The 16056-nt window shown below is 47.0% G+C and overlaps 1 protein-coding gene across 3 annotated transcripts in view; it reads right to left on the minus strand.

Annotated features, from left to right (window-relative positions):
* LOC119976718 overlaps positions 1-16056 on the minus strand; it is an 88713-nt gene that overhangs the window by 10324 nt on the left and 62333 nt on the right. For all 3 annotated transcript variants that reach the window (XM_038817445.1, XM_038817447.1, XM_038817446.1), the window contains one exon: positions 7576-7668. In XM_038817445.1, coding sequence (XP_038673373.1) covers positions 7595-7668 — 74 coding nt within the window. In that variant the 3' untranslated portion in view covers positions 7576-7594. The remainder of the gene's footprint in view (positions 1-7575; positions 7669-16056) is intronic.

Genomic DNA, 16056 nt, shown 5'->3' on the forward strand with positions numbered 1-16056 from the left:
CATTACACTCTGGTACCGCACTGTGTGATATAACATTACACTCTGGTACCGCACTGTGTGATATAACATTACACTCTGGTACCGCACTGTGTGATATAACATTACACTCTGGTACCGCACTGTGTGATATAACATTACACTCTGGTACCGCACTGTGTGATATAACATTACACTCTGGTACCGCACTGTGTGATATAACATTACACTCTGGGACTGCACTGTGTGCTGTAACATTACACTCTGGTACTGCACTGTGTGCTGTAACATTACACTCTGGTACTGCACTGTGTGCTGTAACATTACACTCTGGTACCGCACTGTGTGATATAACATTACACTCTGGTACTGCACTGTGTGATATAACATTACACTCTGGGACTGCACTGTGTGATATAACATTACACTCTGGTACCGCACTGTGTGCTGTAACATTACACTCTGGTACCGCACTGTGTGATATAACATTACACTCTGGTACTGCACTGTGTGCTGTAACATTACACTCTGGTACTGCACTGTGTGATATAACATTACACTCTGGTACCGCACTGTGTGATATAACATTACACTCTGGTACTGCACTGTGTGATATAACATTACACTCTGGTACCGCACTGTGTGATATAACATTACACTCTGGGACTGCACTGTGTGATATAACATTACACTCTGGTACTGCACTGTGTGCTGTAACATTACACTCTGGGACTGCACTGTGTGATATAACATTACACTCTGGTACCGCACTGTGTGCTGTAACATTACACTCTGGTACTGCACTGTGTGATATAACATTACACTCTGGGACAGCACTGTGTGATATAACATTACACTCTGGTACCGCACTGTGTGATATAACATTACACTCTGGTACTGCACTGTGTGATATAACATTACACTCTGGAACTGCACTGTATGATATAACATTACACTCTGGTACCGCACTGTGTGATATAACATTACACTCTGGTACCGCACTGTGTGCTGTAACATTACACTCTGGTACTGCACTGTGTGATATAACATTACACTCTGGTACCGCACTGTGTGATATAACATTACACTCTGGTACCGCACTGTGTGATATAACATTACACTCTGGTACTGCACTGTGTGATATAACATTACATTCTGGTACCGCACTGTGTGATATAACATTACACTCTGGTACTGCACTGTGTGATATAACATTACATTCTGGTACCGCACTGTGTGATATAACATTATACTCTGGTACTGCACTGTGTGCTGTAACATTACACTCTGGTACCGCACTGTGTGATATAACATTACACTCTGGTACTGCACTGTGTGCTGTAACATTACACTCTGGTACCGCACTGTGTGATATAACATTACACTCTGGTACTGCACTGTGTGATATAACATTACATTCTGGTACCGCACTGTGTGATGTAACATTACACTCTGATACTGCACTGTGTGATATAACATTACACTCTGGGACTGCACTGTGTGCTGTAACATTACACTCTGGTACTGCACTGTGTGATATAACATTACACTCTGGTACTGCACTGTGTGATATAACATTACACTCTGGTACCGCACTGTGTGATATAACATTACACTCTGGTACCGCACTGTGTGCTGTAACATTACACTCTGGTACCGCACTGTGTGCTGTAACATTACAGTCTGGTACCGCACTGTGTGATATAACATTACACTCTGGTACCGCACTGTGTGCTGTAACATTACACTCTGGTACCGCACTGTGTGATATAACATTACACTCTGGTACGGCACTGTGTGCTGTAACATTACACTCTGGTACTGCACTGTGTGATATAACATTACACTCTGGTACTGCACTGTGTGATATAACATTACACTCTGGTACCGCACTGTGTGATGTAACATTACACTCTGGTACTGCACTGTGTGATATAACATTACACTCTGGTACTGCACTGTGTGATATAACATTACACTCTGGGACTGCACTGTGTGATATAACATTACACTCTGGTACCGCACTGTGTGATATAACATTACACTCTGGTACTGCACTGTGTGATATAACATTACACTCTGGTACCGCACTGTGTGATGTAACATTACACTCTGGTACTGCACTGTGTGATATAACATTACACTCTGGTACCGCACTGTGTGATGTAACATTACACTCTGGTACTGCACTGTGTGATATAACATTACACTCTGGTACTGCACTGTGTGATATAACATTACACTCTGGGACTGCACTGTGTGATATAACATTACACTCTGGTACCGCACTGTGTGATATAACATTACACTCTGGGACTGCACTGTGTGATATAACATTACACTCTAGTACCGCACTGTGTGATATAACATTACACTCTGGTACTGCACTGTGTGATATAACATTACACTCTGGGACTGCACTGTGTGATATAACATTACACTCTGGTCATGCACTGTGTGATATAACATTACACTCTGGTACCGCACTGTGTGATATAACATTACACTCTGGGACAGCACTGTGTGATATAACATTACACTCTGGGACTGCACTGTGTGATATAACATTACACTCTGGTACAGCACTGTGTGATATAACATTACACTCTGGTACTGCACTGTGTGATATAACATTACACTCTGGGACTGCACTGTGTGCTGTAACATTACACTCTGGTACCGCACTGTGTGATATAACATTACACTCTGGTACTGCACTGTGTGATATAACATTACACTCTGGGACAGCACTGTGTGATATAACATTACACTCTGGTACCGCACTGTGTGATATAACATTACACTCTGGATACTGCACTGTGTGATATAACATTACACTCTGGTACTGCACTGTGTGATATAACATTACACTCTGGTACTGCACTGTGTGATATAACATTACACTCTGGTACTGCACTGTGTGATATAACATTACACTCTGGGACTGCACTGTGTGATATAACATTACACTCTGGTACTGCACTGTGTGATATAACATTACACTCTGGGACAGCACTGTGTGATATAACATTACACTCTGGTACTGCACTGTGTGATATAACATTACACTCTGGTACTGCACTGTGTGCTGTAACATTACACTCTGGGACTGCACTGTGTGATATAACATTACACTCTGGTACTGCACTGTGTGCTGTAACATTACACTCTGGTACTGCACTGTGTGCTGTAACATTACACTCTGGGACTGCACTGTGTGATATAACATTACACTCTGGTACTGCACTGTGTGCTGTAACATTAAACTCTGGGACTGCACTGTGTGATATAACATTACACTCTGGTACTGCACTGTGTGCTGTAACATTACACTCTGGTACTGCACTGTGTGCTGTAACATTACACTCTGGGACTGCACTGTGTGCTGTAACATTACACTCTGGGACTGCACTGTGTGCTGTAACATTACACTCTGGTACTGCACTGTGTGATATAACATTACACTCTGGGACTGCACTGTGTGATATAACATTACACTCTGGTACTGCACTGTGTGCTGTAACATTACACTCTGGTACTGCACTGTGTGATATAACATTACACTCTGGGACTGCACTGTGTGATATAACATTACACTCTGGTACTGCACTGTGTGCTGTAACATTACACTCTGGTACTGCACTGTGTGCTGTAACATTACACTCTGGTACTGCACTGTGTGATATAACATTACACTCTGGGACAGCACTGTGTGATATAACATTACACTCTGGTACTGCACTGTGTGATATAACATTACACTCTGGTACTGCACTGTGTGATATAACATTACACTCTGGTACTGCACTGTGTGCTGTAACATTACACTCTGGTACCGCACTGTGTGATATAACATTACACTCTGGTACCGCACTGTGTGATATAACATTACACTCTGGTACTGCACTGTGTGATATAACATTACACTCTGGTACTGCACTGTGTGATATAACATTACGCTCTGGTACCGCACTGTGTGATATAACATTACACTCTGGTACCGCACTGTGTGATATAACATTACACTCTGATACTGCACTGTGTGATATAACATTACACTCTGGTACCGCACTGTGTGATATAACATTACACTCTGATACTGCACTGTGTGATATAACATTACACTCTGGTACCGCACTGTGTGATATAACATTACACTCTGATACTGCACTGTGTGATATAACATTACACTCTGGTACCGCACTGTGTGATATAACATTACACTCTGGGACAGCACTGTGTGATATAACATTACACTCTGGGACAGCACTGTGTGATATAACATTACACTCTGGGACTGCACTGTGTGATATAGCATTACACTCTGGTACCGCACTGTGTGATATAACATTACACTCTGGTACTGCACTGTGTGATATAACATTACACTCTGGTACCGCACTGTGTGATATAACATTACACTCTGGTACTGCACTGTGTGATATAACATTACACTCTGGTACCGCACTGTGTGATATAACATTACACTCTGGGACTGCACTGTGTGATATAACATTACACTCTGGTACCGCACTGTGTGCTGTAACATTACACTCTGATACTGCACTGTGTGATGTAACATTACACTCTGGTACCGCACTGTGTGATATAACATTACACTCTGGGACTGCACTGTGTGATATAACATTACACTCTGGTACTGCACTGTGTGATATAACATTACACTCTGGTACTGCACTGTGTGATATAACATTACACTCTGGAACTGCACTGTGTGATATAACATTACACTCTGGGACTGCATTGTGTGATATAACATTACACTCTGGGACCGCACTGTGTGCTGTAACATTACACTCTGGTACTGCACCGTGTGATATAACATTACACTCTGGTACTGCACTGTGTGATATAACATTACACTCTGGGACTGCACTGTGTGATATAACATTACACTCTGGGACTGCACTGTGTGATATAACATTACACTCTGGTACCGCACTGTGTGATATAACATTACACTCTGGTACTGCACTGTGTGATATAACATTACACTCTGGGACTGCACTGTGTGATATAACATTACACTCTGGTACTGCACCATGTGATATAACATTACACTCTGGTACTGCACTGTGTGCTGTAACATTACACTCTGGGACCGCACTGTGTGCTGTAACATTACACTCTGGTACTGCACCGTGTGATATAACATTACACTCTGGTACTGCACTGTGTGCTGTAACATTACACTCTGGTACTGCACTGTGTGATATAACATTACACTCTGGTACTGCACTGTGTGATATAACATTACACTCTGGGACTGCACTGTGTGATATAACATTACACTCTGATACTGCACTGTGTGCTGTAACATTACACTCTGATACTGCACTGTGTGCTGTAACATTACACTCTGGTACTGCACTGTGTGATATAACATTACACTCTGGGACAGCACTGTGTGCTGTAACATTACACTCTGATACTGCACTGTGTGATATAACATTACACTCTGGTACCGCACTGTGTGATATAACATTACACTCTGGGACTGCACTGTGTGATATAACATTACACTCTGGTACCGCACTGTGTGATATAACATTACACTCTGGTACCGCACTGTGTGATATAACATTACACTCTGGTACTGCACTGTGTGATATAACATTACACTCTGGTACTGCACTGTGTGATATAACATTACACTCTGGTACTGCACTGTGTGATGTAACATTACACTCTGGTACTGCACTGTGTGATATAACATTACACTCTGGTACTGCACTGTGTGATGTAACATTACACTCTGGTACTGCACTGTGTGATATAACATTACACTCTGGGACAGCACTGTGTGATATAACATTACACTCTGGGACAGCACTGTGTGATATAACATTACACTCTGGTACTGCACTGTGTGATATAACATTACACTCTGGGACAGCACTGTGTGATATAACATTACACTCTGGTACTGCACTGTGTGATATAACATTACACTCTGGTACTGCACTGTGTGATATAACATTACACTCTGGGACAGCACTGTGTGATATAACATTACACTCTGGTACCGCACTGTGTGATATAACATTACACTCTGGGACAGCACTGTGTGATATAACATTACACTCTGGGACAGCACTGTGTGATATAACATTACACTCTGGGACTGCACTGTGTGCTGTAACATTACACTCTGGTACCGCACTGTGTGATATAACATTACACTCTGGGACTGCACTGTGTGCTGTAACATTACACTCTGGTACTGCACTGTGTGATATAACATTACACTCTGGGACTGCACTGTGTGATATAACATTACACTCTGGTACCGCACTGTGTGATGTAACATTACACTCTGGGACTGCACTGTGTGATATAACATTACACTCTGGGACAGCACTGTGTGCTGTAACATTACACTCTGATACTGCACTATGTGCTGTAACATTACACTCTGATACTGCACTATGTGCTGTAACATTACACTCTGATACTGCACTATGTGCTGTAACATTACACTCTGATACTGCACTGTGTGCTGTAACATTACACTCTGGTACTGCACTATGTGCTGTAACATTACACTCTGATACTGCACTATGTGCTGGAACATTACACTCCAGTCCCACCCCACTCGTCCCACCCCAGAAAGAATCATCAACATGCATCATAAAGATGCTAGAAAGATTTCCTTTATAGTGCCAGTACAATATTGCCGGATCTGCATAACTTTGCTGACCATACCGAAAATACCAGACTCTAGACGCATCATTGAATCCATATACACGTTTGTTCAACTTCCAGAGTACCCCTTCTGTGTTATCTGCTTCCTTCGGAGGACGGAGAAAAATGTCTCTCTGGAGATGATGCCCCTGCAAAAAGGCAGCTTTTATATCTATAGATTTGTATTCCCATGCCTTTGTGGATAATAGAGCCAAGAAGATCTTTAAAATAAACTTTCCTGCTGTAGGTGAATCTACCCTTAAATCCTGATCTTCTAAGTTTTCTTCAAATCCCCTTGCCACAAGCCTGGCCTTTGCCTTATATGTTCCATCCGGAAGAACCTTTTCCGTGCAAATCCATCTGTGCGATAGAGCTCTTTGCCCCCTATCCAGTACTTCCGTCTATACCCCCAATTCACTCCAACTGTGCAGCTCTTACTGTTTGGCATCTTTGAAAACTTTTTCATCTAGCTTATTAGAAGCCACCAAAATCTCACGATGTGGGCTTCTACTCCTATTGGTACTCGTAGTCTTACTCATGTTCCAAGATCTAGATAAACTACCATTTGTTAGACTGTTGTATAAAGAGTCAAAGGTTCTGCTCCTTATCACCAACACCTTTATTTCACTTTAACAGACTCTGCACAAAACTCAATCATCACATCACCTGACACATAGGCCACCTGAAGCCCCTTTACATACCAGTGTCAATTATTGGATACTTAACACGAATGAGACAACTAATTGGAATGTCTCTTAACCCATTACTTAAGAAGCAATGCTAACCATTGTGTCACGTGCTGCCCCATGCGTCACTAAACAGGCCCAAGTCCAGACCGAGAGTTGTTTTGGAATCGCACCCTCCATGGTTTAACTTTGCTCTCTAATACTGTACCTTGTAATAACACGCAAGCCTAGATTTGCAGGAAACGCTGTTGAGTTGCTTCTCTGACAGCCTTCAGTTTCATTTGCATATCAACCTCTTGAACTGTAAAGATATAGATGGGCAGAGAGTGAACACAGAGTCTGTCAGTGAATAAAGCCTGAATATGTCAGTGTAGAAACTCACCACCTTCCCCATTGAGTAATAATAATAATAATCACGTTTTATCCAGTGCTATAACCGAACAATCAATTCCTTCCTGAAGTGGTGTCACGCCAAATGTAGAAATTTCAAAGCAGAAGTCAAACAGGAAATAGGAAGGCCAGAGTGGTTGAGAAGAGCTTGGCAGTTAAGGTACATTATAGAAAATGTCGGGATTGTATTTTAAGACTCCTGCCTGTTTGTTTCTGTTCCTTTTTAAAAAATTAAATGTTATTATTTTGGGTCCATGGACCCATAATCAGGACGTGCCCTTAAACAGAAGTCAAAGTTGAACCAACCTGCATTCCAGTTCATTGTGTTGCAAGTTCTGTATTTTGGAGAAGAGCAACCACACTCTTTGGCACTGAGTGCATTTTAGGAAGCAGCTTTGGAGGCCCAATAATCCAGAATCAGGGCCGGGATTCTCCCGGGATTGGCGGGGCGGGCCGTACTGTCGCCAAAGAGCGGCGTGAACTACTCCGGCGTCGGGCACCCCGGATGTTACGGAATCCTCCGCAGTTCCGGGGGCTAGGCTGGCACTGGAGGGGCTGGCGCCATGCCAACCGGCACCGAAGGGCCTCCGACAGCCGGCACGAGTTGGCACATGCGCAGGACCGGCAGCGTGTTCTGGCACATTAGCAGAACCGCCGGCGTGTTTCCTGCGCTTGCGCAGGGGGTTTCTTCTCCGGCCGGCCATGGCGGAGCCTTACAGAGGCCGGCGCGGAGGGAAAGAGTGCCCCCATGGCACAGGCCTGCTCGCAGATCGGCGGGCCCCGATCGCCAGCCAGTCCATCGTGGGGGCCTCCCCTGGGGCCGGATCCCCCCCAAGCCCCCTCCCCCTCCCCCCCCCCCCGAGGACCCCACTAACCGCCCCCAAGTCAGGTCGGCTCACCGGGTCCCGAAAACCGGTGCCGGAGAATTCGGCAGCCGCCTTCGGAGCAGCGGAGTGGGATTCATGCTTCCCTCCGGCGATTCTCTGATCTGGCGGGGGTGTCAGAAAATCCCGCCCCAACTCCTTCATAGAGTTTAGCAGAAGCTGATACTGTCTGGCCCACTGTTTCCGTACTAATGACTTTCACAACAGGAGAAGCAGATGATCAATCTTGCAGTCAGCACTGGTACAAACATTCGGGAGTTCTGATCGAGATTATGCAGATGATGGTTTGGTGATGTGAACGTGGACAGAGCTGTGGTTCTGCTATTGTTGTTGATGTGAGATGGCAGACTTTCTCTGTTAGCTTCACAAGGCAATATTACAGATTCTAACGGATTGATGGAAGCTCACATGACATAACTGCCACCTTTACCTTTGGCTTGGGCAAAGTAGGCATCTTCCTGGACTCGGTTCTGCAGACGGTAAATGTTTCATCCATTTGAGGGCAGATGGTGCTGTTTGCGGTATTGTCAGGGGACAATCCAGAGACCCAGGGTGCTCTGGGGACGCGGGTTCAAATCCCACCACGGCAGATGGTGAAATTGGAATGCATTAAAAAATGTGGAATTCAGGGCGGCACGGCGGCGCAGTGGTTAGCATTGCTGCCTCACGGCGCCGAGGACCCGGGTTCGATCCCGGCTCTGGGTCACTGTCCGTGTGGAGTTTACACATTCTCCCCGTGTTTGCGTGGGTTTCACACCCACAACCCAACGATGTGCAGGGTGGGTGGATTGGCCACGCTAAATTGCCCCTTAATTGGAAAAAAACTAATTGGGTACTCTTAAACAAATTTTTTTTTAAAAATAATAATAATAATCACTTATTGTCACGAGTAGGCTTCAAATGAAGTTACTGTGAAAAGCCCCTAGTCGCCACATCCCGGCGCCTGTTCGGGGAGGCTGGTACGGGAATTGAACCCGCGCTGCTGGCCTCGTTCTGCATTACAAGCCAGCTGTTTAGCCCACTGTGCTAAACCAGCCCTTCGACATGCCACTGAGTTCGAGGGCAATTAGGGATGGGCAATAAATGCTGACCCAGCCAACAACACCCACATCCCAGGAACGATTTTAAAAAATACATTATTACTTAAATCAAGACAGGCATAACAACAAACATTCAACAACAAAATAAACAAAATACAATTCTCTTCATTTGAGATTTTTCCCCTTATTCCCATTCAGCCTTTTCCCTCTTCCCAATCTTTCTTCCCACCTTCCCAACAGCCCCCCCCCCCCCGACCAGACGGTAACAAACAGATCTGTAAATAGGTAGAACAGCTTCTATCTCGTCCAGAAACCCCCTTATCTGAGCCACACTAACTTAATATTTCTCAAACTTAAGGAATTCTGCAACTTCCTTCCTGGGACCTGGGTTAGTGACATGGTTGGTTGCTGTAAGGTTGGGGTATGTGAAGATTGGGATGGGGCGGGGGGGGGGGGGGGGGGGGGGGGGGGGGGGGAATGTTTATTATACCATGTTGATGTCATTGTCTGTGTTATTTTTATAAAAATTTTCAAATACCTCAATAAAAATATTTTTGAAAAAATAGATGATCGCAGCTAAGCCCGTGGCAGACCCGATGTCAGATACGTGATGGTCAGCGGGTCTTTGCCGGGCACATTGGTGGTTCTGGTCAATGTTTATCCGCCAAATCGGGATGATATGGGGTTTGTTAAGAGGCTGCTGGCTTCCATTCCCACCTTGAACTTGTTATAATATTCACTCATGTATATCATGAGATGCAGACAGGCAGTGATTGACACACAGGATAACCAATGAACACACACGACACAGAACAATCAATCACCAGACAGGACGCCACCACTATAAAGCCCACAGGGCATTAAGGCTTTCCCTCTCTCACAGGACACAGCTAGGGAGATAGTCGCAGTGCACAGGCCAATGAACATCATCACCATGTGGTAGAGAGCTAGTCTGATCAAGCCAGTAGGTGGTTATCAGTTAGGTTAATAGAGTGTCAACCCACAGCAGATTATGCACAGCAATCAACAGGTTCAATAAAACAGTGTTGGACCATCTCCTGTGTCAGGAGCCTGTTTCTAGTTTTACTGCATCCAGTTGCAGTCAATGTTAAACCAACACAGATAACTGCATGGTGTTTCTCAAATTTCTCTGCTGTTTGGAAATATACCGTAAATGGCAAAACTCTTAGTTTTATAGAAAGATTAGAATATAGAAGGTCAGAGAGAGCTGGGCGTGCAGGCCCACAGACCTTTGGAAATGGACAAGGTGGTCAGGAAAGCAGACGGAATGCTGGCCTTCATTGGGTGGGGCGTCCAGTATAAAAACTGGCAAGTCATGCTGCAGCTGTATAGAACCTTGGTACGGCCGCACTTGGAATATTGCGCACAATTCTGGTTGCCACACTACCAGAAGGATGTGGAGGCTTTGGAGAGGGTGCAGAGTAGGTTTACCAGGATGTTACCTGGTCTGGAGGGTGTCAGCTATGTGGAGAGGCTGAATAGACTCGGACTGTTTTCATTAGAAAGACGGAGGTTGAGGGGTGACCTGATCGAGGTCTACAAGATTACGAGGGGCATGGGTAGAGTGGATGGGCAGACACTCTACCCCAGGGTGGAGGGGTCAGTCACCAGGGGGCATAGGTTTAAGGTCCATGGGGCAAAGTTTAGGGGAGATGTGCGAGGCAGGGTTTTTATACAGAGGGTGGTGAGTGCCTGGAACGTGTTGCCAGGAGAGGCTGTGGAAGCAGATACATTAACGGCGTTCAAAAGGCAGCTTGACAAACACATGGATAGGATGGGGATAGAGGGATACGGCACAAGGAAGGGCTGAGGGTTTTAGCAAAGGTTGGTATCATGACCAGTACAGCCTTGGAGGGCCGAATGGCCTGTTCCTGTGCTGTATCGTTCTTTGTTCTCTAGCACTGCTCAAACCGCAAGCATCTCCTTCAGTCAGATGTGCTCTCAAACCCTACAGGGCCACCAGGAAACCCCTAGAAGTAGCCAGGGGCAAAAATATTCAGGGCTGTTGTGACCCTCAGTGCCATCTGGTCCAGGAGAAAGCCTCTTCCAGAAGGTGACAGCAATGACCTTCCCTGAAGTTCTGGGCCCCCTGAGGCACTGTTGCTATGTCACATTGAGAAGGTTGGTTCCCTATTAGTGGAACTGGAGTTGGTCCCATAGGTAATTCCTGAATGCGTGGAAATATACACCTGTTAAACTCAGAAAGGGGTTAGCTTCATGTCAGATCCCAGACACGCTGGTAATCTTTTCCTTCTTTACCCCCACATGTACCGACACCTTGCAGGTTAAAGCCCCGACTATTCCACCCACTGTCTTTGAGCTTCTGATGAGTTTTGTGTCGATTGTCCACGTTGACGCTTATTTTCTCCAGTCCAGGTGCTTCTTGTAAAGTCCCCTCGATTCTCAGCCCTACTTTTAGCAGAACCCCGGCACAGTGCTTAGCACTGCTACCTCACAGCGCCAGGGTCCCGGGTTCGATTCCCGGCTTGTGTGACCGTCTGCGCTGAGTCTGCACGTTCTCCCCCGTGTCTGCGTGGGTTTCCTCCGGGTGCTCCGGTTTCCTCCCACAGTCCAAAGATGTGCTGTTAGGTGGATTGGCCGTGCTAAATTGCCCCTTAGTGTCTGAAGATGTGTGGGGAAGGGGGGAGAGTGGGTCTAGATAGGGTGATGTTCCGGAGGGTCAGTGAAGACCCAGTGGGCCGAATGGCCTCCTTCTGCACTATTGGGATTCGACAGTTGGGAGGGGCAGCACGGTAGCATGGTGGTTAGCATAAATGCTTCACAGCGCCAGGGTCCCCAGTTCGGTTCCCGGCTGGGTCACTGTCTGTGTGGAGTCTGCACGTCCTCCCCCTGTGTGCGTGGGTTTCCTCCGGGTGCTCCGGTTTCCTCCCACAGTCCAAAGATGTGCGGGTTAGGTGGATTGGCCATGCTAAATTGCCCGTAGTGTCCTAAAAAGTAAGGGGGTTGGTGGGTACGTGGGTTTGAGTAGGGTGATCATTGCTCGGCACAACATCGAGGGCCGAAGGGCCTGTTCTGTGCTGTAGGGATTCGACACCTCCCGATTCAGTGTTCTTACGCGCTGGGCTCGCGCACGGTCGATTCCAGTCCCACAGACCCCAGAGTCCCAACACAAATGGATGAATCAATAATTTGTATAAAATCTGCTGAATGTTTGGCCCCTTGATTGCTCAGTACGTTATCACCACCAGCTTTGTAAACTCAACACAATAACTTTATTAAAACAGGAACAAAGTGGAAGATTCTCTGTTTGGGAGTCCCGGAGCTGAATTGCACAAGTTTTATAATCCCCTTGGGGGGGGGGGGGGGGTCAGTGTTCCACAACTTGCAAATTTCTGCATGGGCTGGAATCTGAGGGATTGCCAGATGAGAAGTGTGTTGAAAAAGTGAAATGCACTTAGTGGTAACACAGCGGCTCGCCGAATTTCTGCTATTGCTGAGAATTTAGAAGCCCAGCTTATTTCTTGTTTAAAATCAGCGCAGGAGTTCTCAGTATGGCTGTAAGTACAGGAGCGGGATTCTCCCAGCCTCCGCCCCGAAATCGCGATCGGCAAGAGGGCGGAGAATGGGCGTCAAACCCGAGATCGGGTCCGACGGCGTTCCCGCGATTCTCCGGTCCCGGGGGAATCGCCGCCAATCACGCGCGCGCGGTCGACGCAGGGCCAGTTGGGGGCCATTGAAAGAGGCCCCCGCGGCGATTCGCCAAGGGCAGCTGGCCGAGTTCCCGGCGGCGTGGTTTTCTCATAGCTCCACCCACCGAGAATTCGGCGTGGAGGCTGCGGACTCAGCCTGTGAGGAGCACTCCGGGGTCCTGCTAGCCCCCTGCAAATCGGAGAATCACTCTGGACTTTCTCCAGGTAAGTCCACAGTGAGTCCCGCGCGTTTTTCCGCGGGCATGAGGTCATAGCACCATTATTGGAGAATCCCACCCCTGGCGTTTCAGATTGTGCAACCTTGTTAGGTATATTTGGCACAATGAAGTCGTTGAGGATTTGCTGTGCTCCCTGACTTTACCAACCCACACGACTGACGCAGAGATTTTTGAAGCATTGAATAGTTTAGTGGTTGGAACGGGTTCGTTGCAGAGGAATCACAAGCAATGGAGCAGCCAACATGACTGGGAAAAACAGCGTAAGAATTGAGGAGGCAGCTGTTCAGGACATTGTTTGGAATCATTGTTTTAATCACCGTGAGACACTGGCATCGAAAGGAATTCCATCCGATCTTGAAGTGGTGTTGAAAGGAATTGTGAAAGTTGTGAATTTCATTAAATGCAGCGCACTCAGTACCAGACTTTTTGACTCTCTCTGTTCCAATATGGGGGGCGAGTAGACACGTTTATTGTTCCACGCAGACGTACGTTGGCTGTCAAAGGGTGGGGTGCTACTCAGAGTTTACGAACTGAGATACGAGATCCACGCTTTCCTCCTCGAGAAATTGTCCTCTCTGGCTGATTCATTTACTGGTGAAACTTGGATGCTGACTATGTCTTACCTTGCAGACATCTTTTCAATTCGAAATGAACTGAACCTCAAATTGCAAATGAAGGATGACGACGAAATCCAAACTTTCCCAAAGTCATCGAAAGTTTGGCAATTGCGAGAGCAAAGTCAAAATTACTACACGTTCCCCACACTGCCAGGACACATCGAAGAAAACAGCATTGGTAAGGAAACATTAGTAAATGGACTGGCTTCACAGTGCCAGGGTCCCAGGTTCGATTCCCGGCTGGGTCACTGTCTGTGCGGAGTCTGCACGTTCTCCCCGTGCCTGCGTGGGTTTCCTCCGGATGCTCCGGTTTCCTCCCACAAGTCCCGAAAGACGTGCTGTCAGGTGGATTGGACATTCTGAATTCTCCCTCCGTGTACCTGAACAGGCGCCGGAGTGTGGCGACTAGGGGATTTTCACAGTAACGTCATTGCAGTGTTAATGTAAACCGACTTGTGACACTAATAAAGATTATTATTATAATTCCATTGCATCTGGCTGCGCTGATGAACAATTTTGCTCTCTACTTTCCAGGCGAGAAGTGTAAGATTTTGAGAAAGAAGAAAAATCCCTTTGAGTTCGAGACCCCAGAATTGGGGGGCTGGTTTAGCTCAATGGGCTAGAACAATGTGATGCTGAATGAGGCCAGCTGAGAATTCTGAATTCTCCCTCTGTGACCCAAACAGGCGCCGGAATGTGGCGACTAGGGGCTTTTCACAGTCACTTCATTGCAGTGTTAATTTAAGCCTACCTGTGACAATAAAGATTATTATTATCAGTTTTTAGCTTGCAGCTGACTCCAAACCTTCTGCGCCTCAGCTGTGACAACATATTAAAAACACGGCACAAGACAATGAGGCTGTCCGCATTCTGGAGTTTCTGAGGAGTATCCGGAGCTGAGTAAAACAAGCATTTTGTTGCTTTTGCCCTTCACGACGACCTACATGAGCGAGTTTAGATTTTCATCCTCACAAAGATGAAAAAAAGCACAAAGGAACCGGCTGTGTCCTGCACCCGATTTGCTCATAGCCTCTCCTCCTCTGCGCTTGATTGGAGCGAGATCGTGAGGACCAAGCAGGCTCACCTCTCACATTTTAAAGTAAGAGAAAATGGTGGGTCGCGAAGGTCGGCCGGCGTGGGTCGTGAAGGTCGGCCGGCGTGGGTCGCGAAGGTCGGCCGGCGTGGGTCGCGAAGGTCGGCCGGCGTGGGTCCCGAAGGTCGGCCGGCGTAGGTCGTGAAGGTCGGCCAGTTGGTAAAAATGGGTTCCCGGAAGAAAGGTTTGAAAAACACTGTGTTAGACCAGAGTGGCTCGGACTGGGGTTAATGTGAGGGGCCATGGGGGAGTGGCTCGGACAGGGGTTAATGTGAGGGGCCATGAGGGAGTGGCTCGGACAGGGGTTAATGTGAGGGGCCATGGGGGAGTGGCTCGGACAGGGGTTAATGTGAGGGGCCATGGGGGAGTGGCTCGGACAGGGGTTAATGTGAGGGGCCATGGGGGAGTGGCTCGGACAGGGGTTAATGTGAGGGACCATGGGGGAGTGGCTCGGACAGGGGTTAATGTGAGGGGCCATGGGGGAGTGGCTCGCACAGGGGTTAATGTGAGGGACCATGGGGGAGTGGCTCGGACAGGGGTTAATGTGAGGGGCCATGGGGGAGTGGCTCGGACAGGGGTTAATGTGAGGGACCATGGGAGAGTGGCTCGGACTGGGGTTAATGTGAGGGGCCATGGGAGAGTGGCTCGGACTGGGGTTAATGTGAGGGACCATGGGGGAGTGGCTCGGACAGGGGTTAATGTGAGGGGCCATGGGAGAGTGGCTCGGACTGGGGTTAATGTGAGGGGCCATGGGG

The sequence above is a fragment of the Scyliorhinus canicula genome, chromosome 13 (genome assembly GCF_902713615.1).
Source record: "Scyliorhinus canicula chromosome 13, sScyCan1.1, whole genome shotgun sequence".
Lineage (NCBI taxonomy): Eukaryota > Metazoa > Chordata > Chondrichthyes > Carcharhiniformes > Scyliorhinidae > Scyliorhinus > Scyliorhinus canicula.